The 20,497-nt window shown below is 60.0% G+C and overlaps 1 protein-coding gene across 1 annotated transcript in view; it reads right to left on the bottom strand.

Annotated features, from left to right (window-relative positions):
* The window catches only part of ANO1 (anoctamin 1), a 120,179-nt gene extending 100,119 nt beyond the window's left edge, over positions 1-20,060 (bottom strand). Inside the window, exon 1 of the mRNA XM_037062573.1 lies at positions 19,768-20,060. Within this exon, the coding sequence (XP_036918468.1) occupies positions 19,768-19,825 (58 nt within the window). The 5' untranslated portion in view covers positions 19,826-20,060. The remainder of the gene's footprint in view (positions 1-19,767) is intronic.
* Positions 20,061-20,497: the final 437 nt, after the last annotated feature.

The raw sequence follows: 20,497 nt of genomic DNA, 5'->3' as shown, positions 1-20,497 counted from the left end.
GACCAGGGCTGTGTGGGGTCCTGCGAGGAGGTGGCCGCCAACAAGCCGGGAAGAGACTCCCCCTAGGAACCCATGCTACCGAGTCCCGCTCTTGAACTCCCGGCCTCTGGAACTGTGAGGACAGACATTTCTGTGGTGTGAGTCCTGCGTCTGTGGCACTTCGTCTCAGCCACCCAAGCTCACAGTGTGTGTATGTCCGCTCTCTCTATGTGCAGACATGCCATCTGAACTTGACTTTAAAGGAGAACCTGGTCACAGTCTGCTCTGTTTGCAGTTCTCCCCGGACTTCCCATGTGCTCCTCAGGTCAAATCCAAATTCACAACGTGGTCTTAAAGACCCAGCCCCCCATCCCAGCTGCGCCGACTCATCTCAGTTATGCAAACACTCCAGGCTCACCCACCTCAGGGGCTCCACCCATGCTGGTCCTCTGCCTGACACACCTTGTCCACCCTTGTGCCCACCCCATCCCATCCTACCCATCCTTCAGGTCCAGCTTACACATGGTTTTTCCTTGGCCGGGTTTCCCAAACCCCAAGCAGGGCAGATCCCTATAGTATAAGCCCTCGAAGCACCTGCCTCCTCCTGCACTGCACCCACCTCAGGGGGAGTAAATAGGACCCTGCTACCTGTGGCCTGTCTTCCCCACTGGACTGTGAGCTTCTGGAGGGCAGGGGCTGGTCCTGGTCCCCAGAGAGACCACAGTGCCCGTTGTGAATGAGAGGGAGGGTGGGTGGGTGGAGAGATGGAAAGTGGATGAACAGGTGGAGAAATGGGTGGATGGATGGATGGATAAATGAATAGACAGAGGGATCAATGGATGAGTGGAAATAGAGAGATGGATGAATAAATGGACAAATGGATGGATGGATGGATGAGCGGATATATGGGTGAATAGATAGATACTTGGATAGATGGATAGATAAAAAAGTAGACGAACAGATGGAGAAATGAGTGGATGGATGGAGGGATCGACGGATGCATGAATAGATGATAGACAGAGGGATGGATGAATGGGTGGATACATAGATAAATGGATGGATGGATGGATGGATGGATAGATAGATGGGTGGATGGGTGGGTGGATGGATGGGTGGGTGGGTAAATCATGAATAAGTGGTTGGATGGGAGGAGTCCATCCCTGGCAAGGACGTCTCAGCCAGGTAGCAGCTCCGGCCTCGGCCGTGTGATGAGCCGCCTCCTGAACCTCAAGGGGCGCTGTGAGAATGAGTCAGCGCTGTGCTGACCTGGGAGAAGGCATCTGAGAGTGCATCTCTGAGGCTTCCATCGATGAGACAAATGGTGGCCTTCTTTAAATATTTATGTCTCTAAAGTGCTAAAATTTGGAAACACCTGAAAAGCACTCCCCGCCCTCCCTGGGGCCGTGATGCCTTGCCTTAGAGTGCCAACTCGAGGCCACGCGGGTCCATGGAAAGGGAGAGAACGGTCTTCTGAAAGTGGGTGGGGGTCATCATTTTCCAGCACCAGAGGAGGAATGTGAGAAAAATTCTGGTTCTTACTCGCTGGTGTGGTGGCCACAGCCAAGCCAGGGTGGTGGCCGCTGAGGCTGTCAGAGCCCAAGGGGCTCTCCGCTGAGAACTGCAAGGTGAGCCCTGGCTGCTGTGGCTCAGTGGATGGAGCGCTGGCCTGTGAAGCAAAGCATCACCGGTTCGATTCCCGGTCAAGGCACATGCCTGGGTTTCGTGCCAGGTCCCCAGTGTGGAGCGTGCAAGAGGCAACCACCATTAATATTTCTCTCCCTCTTTCTTCTTCCCTTCCCCTTTCTCTAAAAATAAATAAATAAAACCTCAGGAGAAAAAAAGACCTTCAAGGCAAGACACGTGGAGGTGGGGGGCAGAAGTGGGGGGTGGGTCCTGAGCGTATCATCAGCTTACCAGGCACTGAATGTTCCTGCACCTGTGTTGTTCCCGATGGTCAATTTCTACCCCCGCCCCCTCCACCGCTGTGCCCCAGGCAGACTCCTTGTCTTTGGGTCTCTCCAGCCTGCTGTCTCCCCTCCAGGCCTCTGCACCTACTGATCCCACTGCTTGGAAAGACCTTCCTGCACCTTTCAGCCTGGCGAACTCCTATTCACCCTGTGCGTTGTCAGTAGGAAGGCCACTGCCTCCAGGAAGCCCTCCTGAGATTCCCCCCAACGCATCACATCAGCCTCTCCATCCACTGTTCTCTGGCACCTCGCTCTTCTCCTGCACATTCAATCTGTACTCAGAGAGCGCCTACTGTGCACAGGATGGGCTGATGTTCTAGTGGAAGAAACAACGATCTCCACTAAAAGTACAGAATGGGACGCTGGGAAGGCCCCCGAATTATAAGCGCACAGGCCAGAGAACCGGGCAGAACGGGGTCAGCCGGTGGGTGGTCTGGAAGGTGTCCAAGGCGGTGCTGTGAGGAGCGAGCTGTGGAGACCCTCGGGGGGAGCGCGTCCCAGGCAGGAGGGACACGAGGACCAGGGTTCGGGGTTGGAGGGCGGAGGAGGCCCGAGGGCGCCTCCCACCTGCTTCTGCTGCTGCTTGGCTGTCTGTCTGCCTGCCTGTCTGCCTGACTGTCTCTCCCACGACAGGGCAGTTCCCTCCAGTCCCTGCGCTCTGTCCCGGCCAGTGTGGCTGCCCTGGGTGGCCAGCCCACCACTTACACATGGAAGCCCTCCACCCGCACTGGCCTTTGTCAAGAGTTCCTTCCATTCCCTTCCCTGTCCCCACACTGCCATGCAGACAGTCCCCTGGGGGATGGAGAAGGAAGCCCCTTGCCGTGGTCAGACGCTGTCGGCAGCAGCTGCAGGAGGACCAGGGTGAGGCCTGCGGACCCCCCAAATGTGTGTCCCCCCACAACTACAGGCCCTGAGAGGCAGCCCTGGGTAAGCGGGTGCAAAGGTGTCAATGAGCAGTGGGGCAGCAGGGTGCCCCAGCTGCGGGGCTCAGAGGATAGGTGTCCACGTGGCTGAGCTGTGTCCCCTCAGAAGTCCTACGTCAAAGTCCCAACTTCCAGCGCCTCTGAGCGTGGCTATGTCTGGAGGTAGAGCCTTCACAGAGGTGAGGAAGGGGAAAGGAGTCACCGGGGTGGGTCCTCCATGGGATGGGGGTCCTTGTAAGAGGAGATCAGGACCCAGACACACACCAGCACAGCCATGTGGGGACACAGGGAGGGGACAGCTGCCTGCATGCCCAGAAGAGAGGCCTCGGGAGGAGCCGGCCGTGTGATGCCTGGATCTCGGACTCCTGCCTCCAGGAGAAGGAAGGTGACTGTCTGCAGCTCAAGCGGCCGTCTGGGGGACGTTGCTACAGCAGCCCCAGCAAAGCCACGCATTTCCCTTTAAGGGAGAGACAGACATGAAGTGCAATGCAATGCTCCCCGAAGGCTGGGACAGCTAAGGCAACATTGCCTGGCTTGAACCTGCGGGGACAAAGCCGATGGTCCCGCTCTCCCTCCGGGAGGCTTCGAGGGAGAGGGCCAGGGCTTTCCCGGCTCTGGGGGCGGAACTGTCACAAAAGCATGGATTTGTGGGGTCCCTTCCCCACGCGTCAACGCCAGCCTCCACAAGGGGACCCCCTGACCCCAGCTTGTACTTCAGGAGCCGAGCGTTGGGACGGAGTAACTGCCAGTCACACCAGAGGGAAGCAGAGCCAGGCCCTGCTGTCCCCACCTCGGGCTCTGCCACTTCCCTAGAGGTGGCCTCCTGGCGCTCCCTGTCATCCGCCAAGACTTTCTCACGACCCTTCTGGCAGCTGGGCCGGCCCCTGAGAAAGAGCCGTGGCCCACGCACGCACGCACGTCCAGGGCTGCTGGAGACCAGGGGACGATGCCCCCGCCCCCGGGCTCTGGCAAATGCAGACCCTTCCCACTCAGCCAGCCCTTGCCAGCCATCACTCGGCCTCAGGGACACAGGGGAGCCGCTCCGCTGTGCCTTTGGTCCTCTGGCCCCCAGTTGGCACAAATCCTGCTGCGTACTCAGAGGAGGAAATCATGAAACCTGCCAGGGCGACAGCAGGGTTCCCAGACGTCTGGGGCACGTGTGGGAAATGCCTGTGGTGTCTGGCTCCAGGAGGACTGTCTGGGTGCCTGGGCCCGTGGCGGACCGCCCGTGGAATGTGGCCGTGACTCACTGGGCCCGTGGCTGGGCCAGGCTCACCGTCCATTCTCTGATGTTCCCTCACTCACATGTGCAGGAGGTGGGATGCTGAGTGCCGCATCCACGTGGGCTTCCTGGAGGTGGTGTCTAGGCTCCTGGGGAAGGGAAGGCTGGGAGACACTCCACTATGGACAGCGCACAGGACGGCGCTTGGGATGGGCTCAGCCTCCCTTTGTAAGGTCTCTGTGGCCAACAACAGACACTAAGTCCAAGGGCACCTGCTTGGTTCCGAGTTGGAGAAGCTGGAAGCAGGGGAAGGGGTCTGCTGCCGAAGACGCAGGCAAACACTGCAGCTTTCACAAAGAGCCCGCTGCTCGGCAATGGCGTGGCAGTGGTGTGGAGGGACACCCGGGCCTTGGGACAGAAAGGAGAGCCCAGGAATAACCCTTGTGTATACGGCAAAATGGCCTTTGACAGGGGGGCCGGGACCACTTGGCGGGTAACGGGCAGTCTTGTCAGCAAACGGACTGGACACCCAGACGTCCACATGCACCCGGGTGACTCTGGGCCCTGACCTCACCCCTCGTGTGAAAACCTACTCAGAAGGGATCCGAGACGTACGCGTCAGACTCAAAACTTCAAGACGCCAACGAGAAAACATTAGGGGAAAGCTTCACGCCACGGGGTCTGGAGACCATTTCCTGAATGTGGCAGCGAAACACAGGCAGCAGAAGGGAAGACACACCAGCGGAACGACGGCAACCTCCACGCCTCTGCGCACCGCAGGGAGGCGGCGGCAGAGAGGAAGGCGACGGCCTGCAGCATGTTTCAAAAACTACAACTCAACAGCAAAAACCCAAAGAGTCGGATTAAAAAGTGGGCAGAGGACTTGAATAGACATCTGTCCCCAAGAAGACATCCAAACAGCCAACACGCAGATGAAAGATGCTCAACATCAGTAATCGCCAGGAAAACGCAAACCAAAGCCACACGAGAGCTCGCCTCCCACGCATCACCACGGCTGCCGTGAAAAGACCAGAAAACAGCGGCGTCGGCGAGGCCGGGGGGCGGCTGGAACCTGGGGCGCTGCTGGTGGGGCGGTAACGTGGTGCAGCCACTGGGGAAGGCGGTATGGAGGCCGCTCAAAAAATTAAACAGAGCCACTGATCCCATGGGTGGGTGTATGTCCGAAAAACTGAGAGCAGAGTCCTGAAGAGAGATTCGCACACCCGAGCTCGTTGCATCATCATTCACAGTGGCCAGGAAGTGGACGCCACCCACGCATCCCTCCACGGATAAAAGGATGAAGAACACTCGGCCCATCCATCCGATGGGCTCTCACGCAGCCTGGACTCGGGAGGGCATTCTGACCCTGCTACAACGTGGGTGGACCTAGAGGACATCGTGCTGAGTGAGGAAGCCCAACGCCGGGGACCGCTCCCACACGACCCCACTCACGGGGGGTCTGAAGTGGACAAACCATTGAAACGAAGAGTAGTGCTGGGGCTGCGGGTGGACGGGGGAGGCTGCTCGGTGGGGACAGAGTGGCAGTTTTGCAAGGGGCAAGCATTCCAGAGACCCCTGCACGCACGTGGGTCGCAGGTCCCCTGCACACTGCAAACGGCCCGGACAGTACAGGTGAGGTTGTGTGCTTTTTACCCCAATAAAAAGGGCGAGCTCCAGGCTCTTTGGAGGATCGTGTTTATTTGGAAAGGGTCGTGCATGGGGGCGGGGACAGGGAGCGGGCTGAGGACGGGGGGCCGGTGGGGAGCGAGATGTGTGCCGGGTCCGATTCTGAGATGGTTTGTGGACAAGGGCAGAGCCCGGCACAGGCCGTGCCTGGGCTCAGCAAGTCCCAGGCTGGGGTCAGATGAGGTCTGAGTGACCCGGGAAGACAGAGGCAGGCAGGAAGCAGCCACGGGGGGTGAGATGTGCGGACAGGAGGGAGAGAGCGAGCCTGGTGACTGGGACACGCACTCGGCTGGGAGAAACTAAGGGTGTCGGGTCGGATGTGAACCCCTGGAGCACCTGTATGAACCAGGCTCGGTGCACAGGTGGCAAGGGAGCCCGCAGGTAGAGAAGGCTCAGGGGACAGGTGGACAAGGCTAGGGACGCGGGCTCGTCTCCATGGACATGGAGTCTCAGAAGCGTCTTTGGTTTCTTCACTAGTGGCTGGGGCAGCCAACAGCTGCTGCAAATGTCCCCCCAAAGTTTGCTGGAAGTTTGCAGGTGGGCTTCAACGGCCGAGGGGTCACGGGGGCTCGGGTGCCTGGTACGGGGAACGGGTCCGCTCTGAGGTGGCCGGGAGCCTTGGAGGCCTGTGCTCCGTGACCCCCGCATCAACACAAACTGGTTCATAGACCGAAAAGTGGAAACGAACTTGTCCCTCGGTCCAAAACTGTTCCCCATTTTCTAAAAAAAATGGATGTTTTCCATTAAAAGAGAAACAGCCCTAACTTAGTAGCCCCTTCGGGTAACTATCGTTAGAAAGGACCAAAGCATGGGATGGGATGGGCGCTGCCTCTGGGCTGCCCGGGGAGTGCGGACAGACAAGGCTCCTGAAAGACACAGCCTGTCCCTTCCCTGTTCCTCACGGGAACTTTCCATTTGGAGTTCTTTGGAGCTGGCGATCACCTCTGATTGGTCAACCAATTTGTGAATCGTGCGCAGGAAGTAAGAAGGGGGGGAGGAGGCCATGGCTTTATTTATAGAAACTTCATTTTTGCTATTTATCAAAAAATAAACACAACCCACCTCACACTAAAAATACACATCTGAGGACCAGCAGTGAGGCCGTGTTTGGCTGGCTGCGTGGAGAAGTGGGGGGGGGGGTTTGAACCCGAGGACGTTCTCCCAGATGTTCCCAGCTTAACCTGGGACCGCAGTTTCCGCGAACGTTTGAGGCTCCAAGTCACCTCCCTCCTGATCCTGAAACTGGCTGAGAAAAGCCTCCCGCTCCGATTTATCCCCACGAGCTGTGTGACCTTGGCTGGCTTACTCAGCCTCTCTGAACCACAGCTGCTGTGCGGAATGAGGGTACAGACAGGCACCCCTCAGGAAAGCTGTGAGGAGTAAAGTAGAAAATAAACCCGTAATAAAGTTCTAGATGCAAACGAGATGCTCCGTAACCAGTAGCAACAATCACAAGGCAGCATGGTGGGAATTTCTGTCACCAGCTCTAGTCCCCCCCAGTGGAGGGCTAGTCACAGACGTGCTGGTAGGGTCAGCTTCCCACGGGACCCCCACAGCCAGCCTCTCCCAGGAGCACTGAAAGGCGGGTTGCTGAGTCTAGGAAGCCGGGGCAGGCCCACGGCTCCGTGGTGACTTTCAAAGGCAGAGCAAAGGAACCCTGGCTGGAGCGGTTCAGGGGGCCCGGTCATTGCCCCACACAGTGAAAGGTCACAGGTTCAGTTCCGGGTCAGGACACACTCCTGGGTGGCGGGCCAGGTCCCTAGTGGGGGGTAGGAGAAGTGGCAACCGATCCACGCTTCTCTCTCACGTCACTGTTCCTCACTCTCTCCTTCCCTTCTCCTTTCTCTAAAAAGTGAATAAATAAAAGTTTTTAAAAAACCAACAAAGTGAGGGAGGAGCCCGTGGTCACAAGCCCTGAGAACAGAGGGTGCTGCACAGCGTCCCTCGCCTGCCCTCCGCGAGGGGACCTGGAGCGCCGCCCTGCGGGTTGTCCTGCTGCCGGGGTGGCGGGGCGGCCCCGAGCTGGGCACCCCCTGGCGGTGCGACCTCGGCTGTCTCCTCCTCTGTGAGTGGGGGACGAACAGCACCCCTCACCAGGTTCTGCGACTGACGACGGAGACGGCCGGCCCGTGCGAAGGACCCGCAGGACCACCAGGGGCATGGTCAGACGCAGCCACTCTCGTCCACCCAGTGTCCGTGGTGATGGCACTTTGGAATCTGTCCTCTCTCTTCACTTAAGCCCGTTTCTTTTAAGCTTATTCCTAGACTATTTCTATTTTTTTCTCCTGCCTTTGGGAACTGGATCTTCATCCATTTTAGTTTCGAGAGTTTGGAAAGTCCGTTCAGGCCGCACGTGGCCTTGGGAGAGCCACCAAGAGCTCCGCTTCCTGATCCCCCCCCCCCCCCCCCCCGCTTCTGACCCCGCCCCCGGTTTCCTGGCCCCGCTCCTGCCCATCAGCAGGTGCTCCTAATTTCTCAGGAGGCCTGTTTCACCTGTGATCGGTGATCATATTATTGTCCTCTTTCACGAGCCATAATTATGACTTGTCCAACAGAACATTCTAGAATTTTCTAGAACTGGTAACAGAGCTGATCATGGCCTCCTCCACATGTCCCCGAAGTTAATGAGTCCACTTTTCCCTGTCACCATGCACTGTGGTGGTGATGTACGTTACTTCTGTTACCAAGGTGTCCTTTTTGGTTTTTTTAAGAGTTCTGAGTGGAGATGTCAAGTTCTAGCAAATGTGTTTTAGCATCAGGTCACGGAGGTCACAAGTGCGGGGTGGTGTGCAGCGAGGCCTCTGTTCCCCGGTGCCGCCCGTGTCCCCACCCTTCCCCGTCCCCCTGCACGGCTTCCAGCCCAGGCTTTTTCGGCACCTCAAGTTAGGCTGCCTGTGGCTTGGTTTGGCCAGCAGAACGAGGCACAGTGGCAGGCCCGTGTGCGCCCCCTCTCCATCCTAAACCCCGGCTCTGCCCCGCGAACCAGCTGGGCCAGGCTGCCAGAAGGGGCGGCCCGCCACCGCCGTGGTCCCAGCTCACTGCCGCCTCCTCTGCGACTCTGTGGCCACCCGCACCCGTCCACCCCCGGGCTGGCCCACAGTGTGAGAAATGGTGGTTGTCTGAAGCCACCACGGTCCGGGGTGTTTATCACACAGTGACAGGAAACTGTGCCACAGCTTCTGCCTCTGACCTACTTAACTGAACTGATTTGCTGCCGATCCTGGTGCTCATGGGGACCCCACACGGGGACAAGTCCCACCAGTCCGCCATCCTGCTGAGTCACCCAGTCCTAGGCAAGTGTGACCAGGCCCTCTGGCAGAACCGGCCACCTGGGCCCTCATAGGGTTTAAGGCTCATCCATCAATGTGTTACTGCCCAGACCCCGACCCCAAGGGGCCCTACAATAAACTCAGAGTGGGCAGTGTGGAGAATGAGTGTGATCTGTGGATTTGCCCACGGGCGTGGGCCCGAGGCGTGCCCTGGTCAGAGAAGCATGAGTGTGAGGTCCTGCACGGGGACAGGTGGTTGACACCCAAGAAGTCAGGCGCCCCGGGCACAGGCCAACCAGTGGAAGCCACGTTCTGCCTGGGCGGGGCCTGGGGACAGTTCGTTCCATCCCAGGGTTGGTCACAGAATCTAAGCCGAATGGAGCCCCCATGATACTGTGGTCCCTGCACTTGGCATTGGTGGTTTTAAACAATGTCCCCAAGTTCCCTGAGATCCCTCTGCCCTGCAGTGGGGCCTGAGCTCATCCCCTTGTGGGCACTGGGCTCAATGGCTGGCTTCTGAGTGAGTTAGGGGTGACGGGGGACCCTGCAAGTCAGCCTCCTCCTCTCTCTCAGGCCACTGGTTCTGGGGGTGCTGGTTGCCCCACTGTGGGGACAGCCCCGCGGCCCTGTGGAGGGGGACCCCTGCCCTGTGCGCCCAGGCTGACACCCTGGCCACAGCTAGCCAGGCTGGGCCGGTGAGGCTGGTCCTGAGCCTCCAGCCCACGGGGAGAAATGGAGGTAACACCATGTACTCATCTAAGCCACTCGGTTCTGAGGTGGTTTGTCACATGGTGCAAGACAACCAGGATGCTTTTTGTGGGGGCTCCGCATGGCGGGTTCACCTGTGTCAACACTCCCTTGTTCGTCCCCTCGAGAGCCTGCCATGGAATTGAGTCCTCTCACCTCCCACCGGCATGGAATTCTCAGTTTATTGGCACCCGGCTAGAACATAAGCCGACGGTGTGCCGGACTCGGATGGAGCGAGCCTGGCTTTCCCAGCCCGGTGGCAGCCACGGCAGGCAGGTCCTGACCGTGGCCCTCCCACAGGACAGGCTCCTGGAGCTGCTGGGTTCCTGTTCCAATGGCCCCACGCGGCCTCTCACCCTTCCACAGCGACTGGGGTGCACTGAGCTCCACGGGGGTGGGCTGAGCCGGGCACACTCTCATGCACACAGAGCCACGCCAGTTCCACGGGGGCCTCGGGCCACAAGGACACTGTCCTCCTTCGGTGGCTCAGAGCAGGGGTGGCTTTTGGCAGTGCCCTCTCCTCACTTGTTAGAGACACATCCCAGAAGTGCCACACGCATAGGTAAGTCCACAGCTTAACGTGCTTTTGAAACACACACCTGTCCCGGCCCCCAGACGCCCCTCCTTACCCCAGAGGGACGCCACGGTCGGGTTCCTGTCTCAGCACACTGAGCCTGTCCACACGTGTCACGGAGACACCGTGTGCACCCCGGCCCCCTTCTTCGTCACAACCTCTGTGGTCCTCTCCCCACGTTGGGAGCTGTGGCGGATGCGTCAGCCCGACGGCTGTGGGACAAGCAGTGGCGGGAAGGGGCCACCCCCGTGCACGTGGGCGTTCTGGGGGCCACGCTGCCAGGGGTGCCCACAGGTCTGCGGGTGAGCAGGTGTGTGACCCAGTAGAGCATCTACGCGCGGTGGCTGTCGCGGGGCCCGGAGTGTGCCGTGGCCCGGCGGTCACCAGTGCTGCCTATCGGTTTTCCGGAGTGGTTTCACTCCGCGCCTCCTGAGGGCCAGGGACCCAGAGCCTTTCCTGAGCTTATCAGGGCCCTTCACTCAAAAGCCTTCTAAGGACCTGACACGGTTTCTGCATTAACGGGAGGCCGCCTCTTGGGGACACGCTGATAAGCGTCCCCCTAGAAGCAGGTGACACGTTCCACTTTCTTCCTCAGCCTGGGGCCCAAACACTCAAATGGAAGTCCCAGCTAATTATTGACAGAAAGGGGGCTTACGGGACACTTTCCCCCTAGGACCCGTTCTGCATAGCTGTCCCGGCTTTAATCTCCCCCCTCGACAGGGAACCTCCCTTGGTTCCACTCACAAAAGCCTTCGCCCAGGCCGTCCCCCGCGGGTTCTCAGCACTCAGAGCCTTTCAGAGTGTGACAATGCAGGCCAGGCCCTCCCTCCCCTCTCTCCTGGGGGAAACCCTTCGCACAGTTACCAGACACCCCCAGGCCGCTCCTAGTGGACGTGGGACAGCCCTCTCTCTATCGCAACTTTTGCCGCAGGGTGGCTGCGGGGCGCCCTGGCCCACTAGCAGGGAGAAGGGCAGGGCGGGTGTTTCCTTCCTCCGGCTGACGTGAGCTGGCGCGGTGCGGGGCACTGAGGGGAGTGCTGAGGGGGGCAAAGCTGCACCATCCTCGGCCGCCTGGCATTTACCTGGCAGGGGGCAGGGGGCGTAAATTAGGCAGGACACAAAAGCCCAGTTACATTCTCAGACACTGTTGCGGGGGCAGAGGGGAGCACTTGGGCAGTTTCTTAAATAGATACACACACTTCTGTCTTCTGACTCAGGATTCCAGTTATTGGCATTTGTCAGAAAAAGGAAAACCTGTGTCTGTCCTCAGCTGGCCGGAGCGTCAGCCCGACCCTGAGGCCGTGAGTCCCACCCAGGGCGGGGTGCACACGGGGAACCAAGGACGGCAAGACTCAGTGGACATGACACGTCCACGTCTCTCTCCTCTCCAATCGATCAATACAAATAACTTTTATGTCCAGTACAAGCTTTGTTCCTCGCAGTTTCCATCACAGCTCCAAACGGGAAACAGGTGGTCTTTTTGGAAGGACAGACACACGGACAGCGGAGCACCCATGCCATGAGGCACATGGATGGCAATGCACACACACCACGGGACGTGCTCAACAGCTAAGCCACTCCCGGGTGCACAAAACTCTGGGCTGAACACCAGAAGCTGGACACGGACCAGTCCCGTGGGAGGAGCTTATGTGTATGACGTTAGAACAGGCAGGCCTGTTCCATGGATTGGGGGTGTGAGGGCGCTTTCTGGGGGTGATAGAATGTTACATCTGACTGGCGTGAGGGTGACAGGGCCGAATGCATCTGTGTCACAACCGAGGGAGCCCAGCCCTGGGGGGCAGGGGGCTCTGCTGTCACTCACCAGGCCTGATCAGAGCTACGGGGAGAGGAGCGTGGCTGACGGGCGCTCCTGGCGGGTGCAGGGCATGGGGAGGTCTCCGAGCAAAGTCCCGGTGGCTGCTGTCTGGGGGTGTGGCCAGTGCAGCCCAGGTGAGCGCGCCTGCTGTGGGCCTGGGCTCACATTCCTGGCTTCCTTCATTTTGTCTTTCACTCCAATGCTCCAATATGCTATTTTCTTATGTGTTACCCACATATATAAGTGGGCTGTCCTCTTTTGTCTGTTATCTGGGAGATGGGAGGACAAAGCTGGGTGTTATTTATTTATATTAATACATATTTTATTTTTAGAGAGAGGGGAAGGGAGGGAGAAAGAGAGGGAGAGAAATATCAATGTGTGGTTGCCTCTTCTGCACCCCCTACCAGGGACCTGGCCTGCAACCCAGGCATGTGCCCTGACTGGGAATCGAACCGGCAGCCTTTTGGTTCGAAGACCCATGCTCAATCCACTGAGCTATACCGGCCAGGGCAGAAAGCTAGGTATAATTTTAAAACCAGAGTTGAGGGTAGAGTGTGAAGCAGCCTAGGTGTGCTCTGGGCGCCCCCCCCTTTCTGCGAGGGGACAGCGGACCCCTACAGATTCAACTGCCACGGCTGCTCCCTCCCCTGAGAAAAGGGTGGTGGGTGTGTGCTCCGCCCCACCCAGGGAGCCCGATGGAGGGCTGTGAGCCCGCTGCTCCTCCTTCAGGTCTCACAGCCTCACGCCTCTCAGCACACAGGCATTGTCCACTCCCTGGGACACCTGCCTTCCGGGAGCTTCGCACATTTTCTGCACTAACTGTCCCCTAAGGCGGAACTTTGGCTCCAGCAGGAGAGACAGGCGGCGAGAAACAGGTGGCACTGGGCTGATCTTAAAGGGTGGTGGCCAGGGTAGCCTTCGGAAGGGACTGTCATGCGGGGGCCGTCCTCACGCACCAGCCTGGAGTAGGGAGGAGGGGAGAAAGCACCGGGCTCGGAGTGAACCCAGGCGAGCTCTGGTGCCATCTCTGTCATCTCATCTCCGCTGTGTGACCTCAGGGATAGCACCCAACCTCTCTGAGCCCCAGGTTCCACCTATTACAGGGGGGCTGGCCCTGGCTTTCTCAAATCCCGGGTTCTCTGAAGGAAGGATGGGACCTTCGTCAGCGCCTTGAACGGCAGAAAGGCACCTGTTCCAATGGATGTTCATGAAAATCATCGACAATTATTTGAAGAGTTCCCTTTGAACTAAAAGTCGGAGAGCCTTTGTGTGTCCATGAGGGGGTCAGCTGAGGTCAAGACTTAATTTATCACTCAGCTGAACACTTCTAACCGCCCTGGAATGCTGGCCAAGTGGGAGTTTGACATTTGTATTCTCCGTCAGGGACTGTTTAATTTATAACCGCACAGATGCTGATGTTACAATATCGTTAACGAGGAGCCCGGCGTGGTGGTAACTCAGCACATTCAGTGCAGCGCGCCTTTGTAAATGGATGTCTCTGATCTAAAACCCCCTACGGTCCATTAAAACATCTGCAGAACTGCAAACGCCAGCAGCCAGAAGAGGGACAGGTTGCGCTGCGGCCCGGCGAGCAGGGCGGCCATCGCAGAGCGACTGGCCCGGGGAGCGTGCGCCCTGACTCGAGGGGTTCCTCGCCCCTGGGCTCCCCCGACAAACCCACAGCCCCAGGCTAACGGTGACAAAAAGTTCCCGTTAAGGACATCCCACAAAAGCACTGCAAGGCCCTCAAAACCATCCAGGGCCTCACAGGCCGTCAGAACCTTCCACGGCCCAGGGGTACTGCAGGAGACGGGCCACCAGGAGCAGGGTGGGTCCTGGAGGGGCCCCAGGACAGAAGGGACGTCAGGTGAAAGCCAAGGAAACGTGTGTGGAGGGTGGGCTCCAGCAAGTACCGACGCGTCCACGTTGGCTCACGGGCCGTGACCACGTCCGCCGTGGGTGTGCACTGTTACCGGCCGTGGAGACCTGCCTGGGGCGTCTGGGAACTTTCTGCACAGTCTTCGCAACAACGCTGTAGACCCGAGACCATTCCAAAGGGAAAAGTTTCTTCTAATGGAAACAGAGTAACGATGGTGACCATCATCTGCGGAGACCGGCGGGGAGCGTGCACCGCGCGCCCTGCCAGGCTCCCGGTGGGGGTGCTTGGGGGAGACAGGGGGCACCCACCCTCTCGGGGCTCGGAGGCAGGCAGGAGGCACGAAGCATGGAAACCCCACCGGCTGAATGCTAACAAGCATCACGTGAGTTGGAGAGAGTAGTTCGGAGCTGTGTTTTAATGGGATAACATGGCCCCGAATCCGTCATAGTGAAGACAAATGTCTTCATTCATTTATTTATATAGAAAGATGATATATTATACAGAATGGTTACATAGAGACTCACCCACGCACCCACCCACCCGCGTGGCAGGTGGAACCTCGGCGACACTACACCAATACCCAAGAGGGAGTGGCTTTCCCTTAAAACTGCGTCTTTCTCGCAGAGCACGCAGAGGAGACCCGACAGCGAGTGCCACTCCCAGAAGCCCTTCCAAGAACATGGAGAAAGGGTTTCCTGAGGCCCCGTGGGTGACGCTGAGTGAGAGGGAAAGCCGAGAGGCCGTGAGCCCACCCGCAGGCCCAGGGGGAGGGGTGGGGGGCCACGGACGGCCAGGGCGGAGGCAATGGTGCGGTGACCGGCACGGGGAGCAGTGGCAGATTTGAGAAATGCGCAGGCACAGGGCAGAATGTGGGGGCACAGGGAGAATGGGGAGTAACCACAGTGCGCAGCGTAGTGACTTCCACAGATGTGGCGGCGGGAGGGATCTGGGCCCCCCCCCCACGCCGCCCCCAACACCGAGGACACAGCTGGGACTGGAAATGGAACGCTCCAGATTTCAGCCTGCGCCACCTCCGGAGTGGGGCCTCTGCCCAGCCCCCGAGCCCGCACTCCCAGCCCGCTCCAGTCCCTGCCATTAGTGGCCCGGGGGACACAGGCAGTCACCACTATGGGTGACTCCACCTCTGCCCAGCAGCCCCCGCCTGCAGCTTGGCTGCCACACAGGCGGGGTGTGCAGACCGGAGCCCTCAAGTGCGTTGTGGACGTGTGACCTCATCATGACACACCCGAGGCTGTGCGTGGGCACGAGCCGTTCGGCTGAGTGTGGAGGGGAAGCACTAAACTGGGTGTCGAGGGTGCTGTGTGCACAGCACGCCCAGTGGCAAACAGAGGCGTGGCCCCCTGCTCTGGCCCGTGGGCCGGGCTGTGACGTCTGGGCCTGGAGCTCCGGTTGTGTGCGGGAGAGCAGAGCCCAGCCCAGGCTTGGGGAAAGGCCCAGAGGCAGCAGAGCGTCCCCTGGGCTGGGCTTCAGGCCCAGCGTCTGCGGTGCATGCAGGCCCCCACCAGGGCTCAGTGCTCCCCACCTGTTGCTCGTCTACCCGGTGGCCATGAGAGCACCGTCAAGTGGGATTCCGAGGGCGGAGGGCGTTCGGTACTTCGTTAAACAGCGGAAACCGCTGAGGGCCCTGACTGATGGCCAGGGGGGCCTGGCCACCAGGGGGGGTCTCCTGAGCCTCCCGGCTCCCTGCTCTTGGGCTACAGCAGCAGCAAGCCCCTCCCCCCGGACCTGGGGGGAGCAGCAGGGGAGGCAGCAGCTGGATTGGGGAGGACAAGGGGGATGGGCTCTGGGGGGAACCCAGCTCGAGTCCTTGCCTGAGTGTCCTCTGGTCTAAGTGTCCGGTTCCCCGGGCATAGCCAGGCATGCCCCACCCACCCCTCATGATTGACAGGAAGTCCTGGCTGTGAGTGTGGGCCCCTTACCTGCTCTCTCTGTGCCCTGGCCCCCTCATCTGTCCAAAGGGGCTCGTAATACCACCAACTGACCAGTGAGCATTCACGGATGTGACATGAAGGGCTTGCGACAGTGCCACTCACCCATCCATCACCCACCCATCCACGCTTCCACGCATCCGCCAATGCCCCATCCCTCCCTCCCCAGCCAGCCTGCACCCCATGCCAGGCGCTCCGCTCCACCTGGAGAAATGAGCCCCTCGAGGGAGGGCTGCTGAGATGGACGCAGTGAACAGAGGCCCGGCCTGCTGGGGGCTGTAAGGGAAGCGGCCACTGAGCACCCACGTCAGCAGCTGGGGGGCGAGCGAGGTGGGGGTCTGTCAGGATGGGCGCGGCCCCGCGCACAGGGCTTACTTAGCCAGAATCAGGAACCTTCCACGATGCAGATCACAGTGTAGACCTATGCCGGCCACAGACCATGACAGCGAGGACAGTGGCCACCCTGTCCCTCCAGCTCCTGGTGCTGTGACCAGCCTGAGGAAGGGGAGGCCCCGCCATCTGCTCAAGTTGAGCGGGGCCGGACACTCATGGCAGGGGAATGAGACGGTCTGCTCAGGGTGTCCCAGCCAGAAGAGAGCACGTTCCACTTGAGAGGACAGCGACGGGCACCCCTGACGAGATACCAGGGCACCCTAACGGGGGTGAGGACGTTCTCACACATCATAGAGCTGGCTAGGTGAATAGCCTGAATATATAAAGAGCGCCTACAATTCAACAACAAAAAGACGAACCGCTCTTAAGAAATGGGACAAGGAATGAAGCCAATGCACAGAGAAGAGACGCAAACAGCCAATAGCAGGTGCAAAGAGGCTCAAAATCACTGGTCGCTGGGCAAATACAAGCCAAAACCACAGGGAGGCACCGCCTCGCACCTACCAGGACAGCAGCCGTTAAGTAAAGACACAAACTAAGAAGCGTGGGTTGGGGTGTGGAGAAGCCAGAACCCTCACACCCACGGGAACCCGGGCTGTGGGGATGTGGAACGGTGCAACCGCGGCCCCGGTCTGGTGGTGGCTGAGAAAGCCGCAGGGGTGACGCCGTGAGCCCACTGCTAGGTGCCCTCCCCAAGGGACTGAACCTGGGGGCTGGGACACCCGTGGGCAGACGTCCATTGCAGCACCAGGGACAGCCACCCAAGGTGGGGGTCACGCCCATGTCCGCCGGCGGGTGAATGAATAAACCCTCTACATGCAGTGGAGTGTCACTCGGCCGTAAAAAGGGATGCAGCCCTGGCCAAGTGGCTCAGTCCGTTGGAGCGCTGCCCCCGTAATGGAAGGGCTGCGGGTTTCGTTCGAGATCAGGGCTCACAGTGATCAGGGCACACACCTAGGGTGCGGTCCTCCACTGTGTACAGGAGGCAACTGATGGATGTTCCAAGAATCCGAAAGGCAACCCCGCCCCTCCCCCTCCCCAAACCCGTTTGTCCCGTGTGACCCAGACACCTCGGCGCTGTCTCCGACGTCCCTCTTTCTCTCGGGCCCCCATCCAGTGCCTTCCAGCACACACACAGCCTCTGACTCCCCCCACACCTGTGGGCGCAGCGTCTCATACCTGGACACCCGCCGGAGCCTCGGAGGCAGCTTCTGCCCTCGCCACGCGGCCTGCTCTCTGTGAAGCCGCCAGAGGGAGGCGGCCCCACCCTGAGGCTGCTGCACGCCCCCTGCTCCAGGCCCTCCAGCGGCTCCTGCCTCACCCGGCCCAAGTCCCCACAGTGACGGGAGACCCAGCCCAACCCAGTTGCCCCTGCTGCTCCTTCCCATCCCCCCTTCTCCCCAAACTGTCTCCGGGACCCCCCACCTCTGTCATGTTTCAGGCACTCAGGTCTGTTCCCTCTGCAAAATGCTGTTCCCCCACGTCCCCTCACAGGGCGTTGCCCTGTGTAGCATCCCTCCTGTTCCGGTTCCACTTTTCTGCATGAGACACGTTGCTAAGCCAGCAAATGAAATATTTAATTAGGCATTTCTGATGGTCAAGAAAGCTTCCTGAGGGCCACGTCTTTGTCTGCTGTGTCCCTTGCTCTGTCCTAAGCCCAAGGACCCAGGGTCCGGCACCCAGCTGGCTGTCACCGCTTGTGAGACGGGTGAATGGAGGACTTAGGAGAACGAGCCCTCCAGTGTCCACCCAGGGGACAAGAGAGCAGCGGGCCCTGGCTCCAGGTTCTGACCCAGACACTTGGCAGCTGCTCGACTTTCGTGACGGCTTCATGCCTCAATTTCCCCACCCCTAAATGGGGAAGACAGCAGGGCCCACCACAGGCGGTGCGTGAGGACCGCACGAACACCCGGTGAGTGAGCTCTCTGCGAGCTGCCCTTCTTCCCTCCGGCCCTTCCTCTTCTCCTTCATCCCTCCCTCCCTCCAAGCCCAGGATGCCATCAGTGTAGAAACCCATGGGGCATCCCACCAGGGTTTTGCGGGATGAACAGGAGTGCGTTAAGCAGAGGTCCTGCCGCCTCCACCCCAGCCCACCTCCACCTGCCCCCACAGGAAGTATGGACTCCGGGCTCGGGAACCAATGGCTTCTCGAGAAATAACAAGGGAGCTGGTGGAGGAGCCAGGTTTCGGGGGCAGGGCTCCCCCTTGCTCGGGGGAGTGTTCATCCTAGGACACGTTGCGGAGCACCAGGTGTGACGCACCTCTGGGTCTCACTGACATGGCTTATTTTGAGGAATTCTCGCGAGAGGGACACTTTGGCCCAGCCCTCCTGGCTGGCGTCTCCAGCCACCCTCTTCCCTCCAGCGACCCGCTCTCGCCTCTGCCCTCTGGCTGGTGGGGCCCTTGCTCTCCCTTCTGGGCCCTTGATCAGATGAGTACACAGGGTCCCTTCTAGAAAGAAGCCAAACTGGGCTGTTTACGAAACAGATACCAAGCCGAGATTCTCCTTGGAAATTCAAAAAGAAAAAATAGGGGTGGGGAGGGGAGAGGGAGAAAGCATAATGAACAGGGGGGCTTCCCAGGCTGGAGCGGGTGGCTCCAGAGTGAGGTGGCACTGTGACAGGGGCACGGGTCCCAACCTGGGTGCTCGGGAGGGTGGCACCCAGCAGGGCAGCTCAGTGACCGGAGCCGGGCTGCAGCCCCTCGTCCAGGCCCGCCCGCTCCCAGGTTTACTTAATAACCTCTGAACTGGGAGGGGGAAATTGTCCAGGAAGCACGGCTCAGGTCATTTATTTTTAAATTATTGGTATAAAAATATCCAGGGTTCATGATTTATGGGCAGGGAGAGGCCCAGGAAGCGAGGGAGTCCCCTCCCAGCTCGTCCCAGCCCCATTTATCTCCACCCCCCCACTACGTTCATCTGCTGTTTCCATTATGACTTCTAGTCATAGTAGTTACTTTATATCGCAAACAAATCTTCAGAACAGCACGGAAATATTATGTGTATTAATAGCGCCTGTAAAAACATCCGAAATCCTTCCATCCCCCGGCAGTGGACGCAGCATGGCCGAGGGGTGCTCTCCGGGGACTGGGAAACCTCCACGCCCCCAGCAGTGGTCCTGGGGGGCACGCCGCCCCCCAGCCCGCTGTTTGGCTGCCGTCTGTCTGCTTGTGGGTGCCCCCAGTGACCTGGGGGCAACAAAGTGCACTCCTCACCAGGAGGAGGGCAGGGAGGTCCTTGCCAAGGAGAGGGCTCCCTGTCTCCCACCCCTGAGCGCGCCCCCAGTCCTTGGGAAGCCTCCTGTCCAGGGATGCGAACCTCGCTCCCCACCCCCGCAGCTCTCACACACCCAGGATACTCACGGGCTGCAGGGTCTTCCTTGGGAGACAGCCCCTCGAGGCTGATGTCGCTCTCCAGCATGGCTGGGCTCACTGCCCAGCTCCGGCGTGCCAGGACGCACTGGGTCCAGGAGAGGGGGTGACTGGCCTTTGGGGGCCCTGAGGGCCAGGGTCTGAGCACAGCTGGTGAAGGGACAGTCCCCCTCCTCTCTAGATGCAGGACACGAAGAGGCGCGCGCGCTCGCTGGAGCCAAACTTGGTCGCCCTAGCGCACCACCGCGCCACTCCTCCCCCTCCGCTTTTTGGGCAGGGGGTCCCGGGCCAGCCTCCCGCCCCCGGGGGCCTACCTGCGGGACGCCGCCCTCGCCCCGCCCCGCGCAAATCGACTCCCGACTCCCCCGCGGTCACCCAGACAGGGCGCGAGCGCAGGGGACGCTGGAGATGAACAGCCTCCGTGCTCGGCCCGAGGTCCGGCCCGCCCCCGCCTTCCCTCCGCGGGCGTCTCCACCGGCTCCTCCGGACCGTCTTATCAGTCGCGGCAGCCAGTTGGGGCCCTGGGCGGTCGTGCGGAGTGCCTTTCAGCTAGGACCCCAGGGAAGGAGGCCCACCGGGGAAGTGGCGGGGATACCAACCGAGCCCCTGAGAGGCACGGCGTGGGGCGATGCCCGTGGCTGGCCCGTCGCGTCAGCGAGAGCTCTCCAGCCCCCTCCCCCAGGTGGCGGGACCCTAATACCTCCCCCTCTCAACTCGTCAG

This window comes from Sturnira hondurensis, unplaced genomic scaffold, assembly GCF_014824575.4.
Source record: "Sturnira hondurensis isolate 20B ecotype Veracruz unplaced genomic scaffold, ASM1482457v3 Scaffold0014099, whole genome shotgun sequence".
NCBI lineage: Eukaryota > Metazoa > Chordata > Mammalia > Chiroptera > Phyllostomidae > Sturnira > Sturnira hondurensis.
This window is presented reverse-complemented; position numbering and strand designations above follow the sequence as displayed.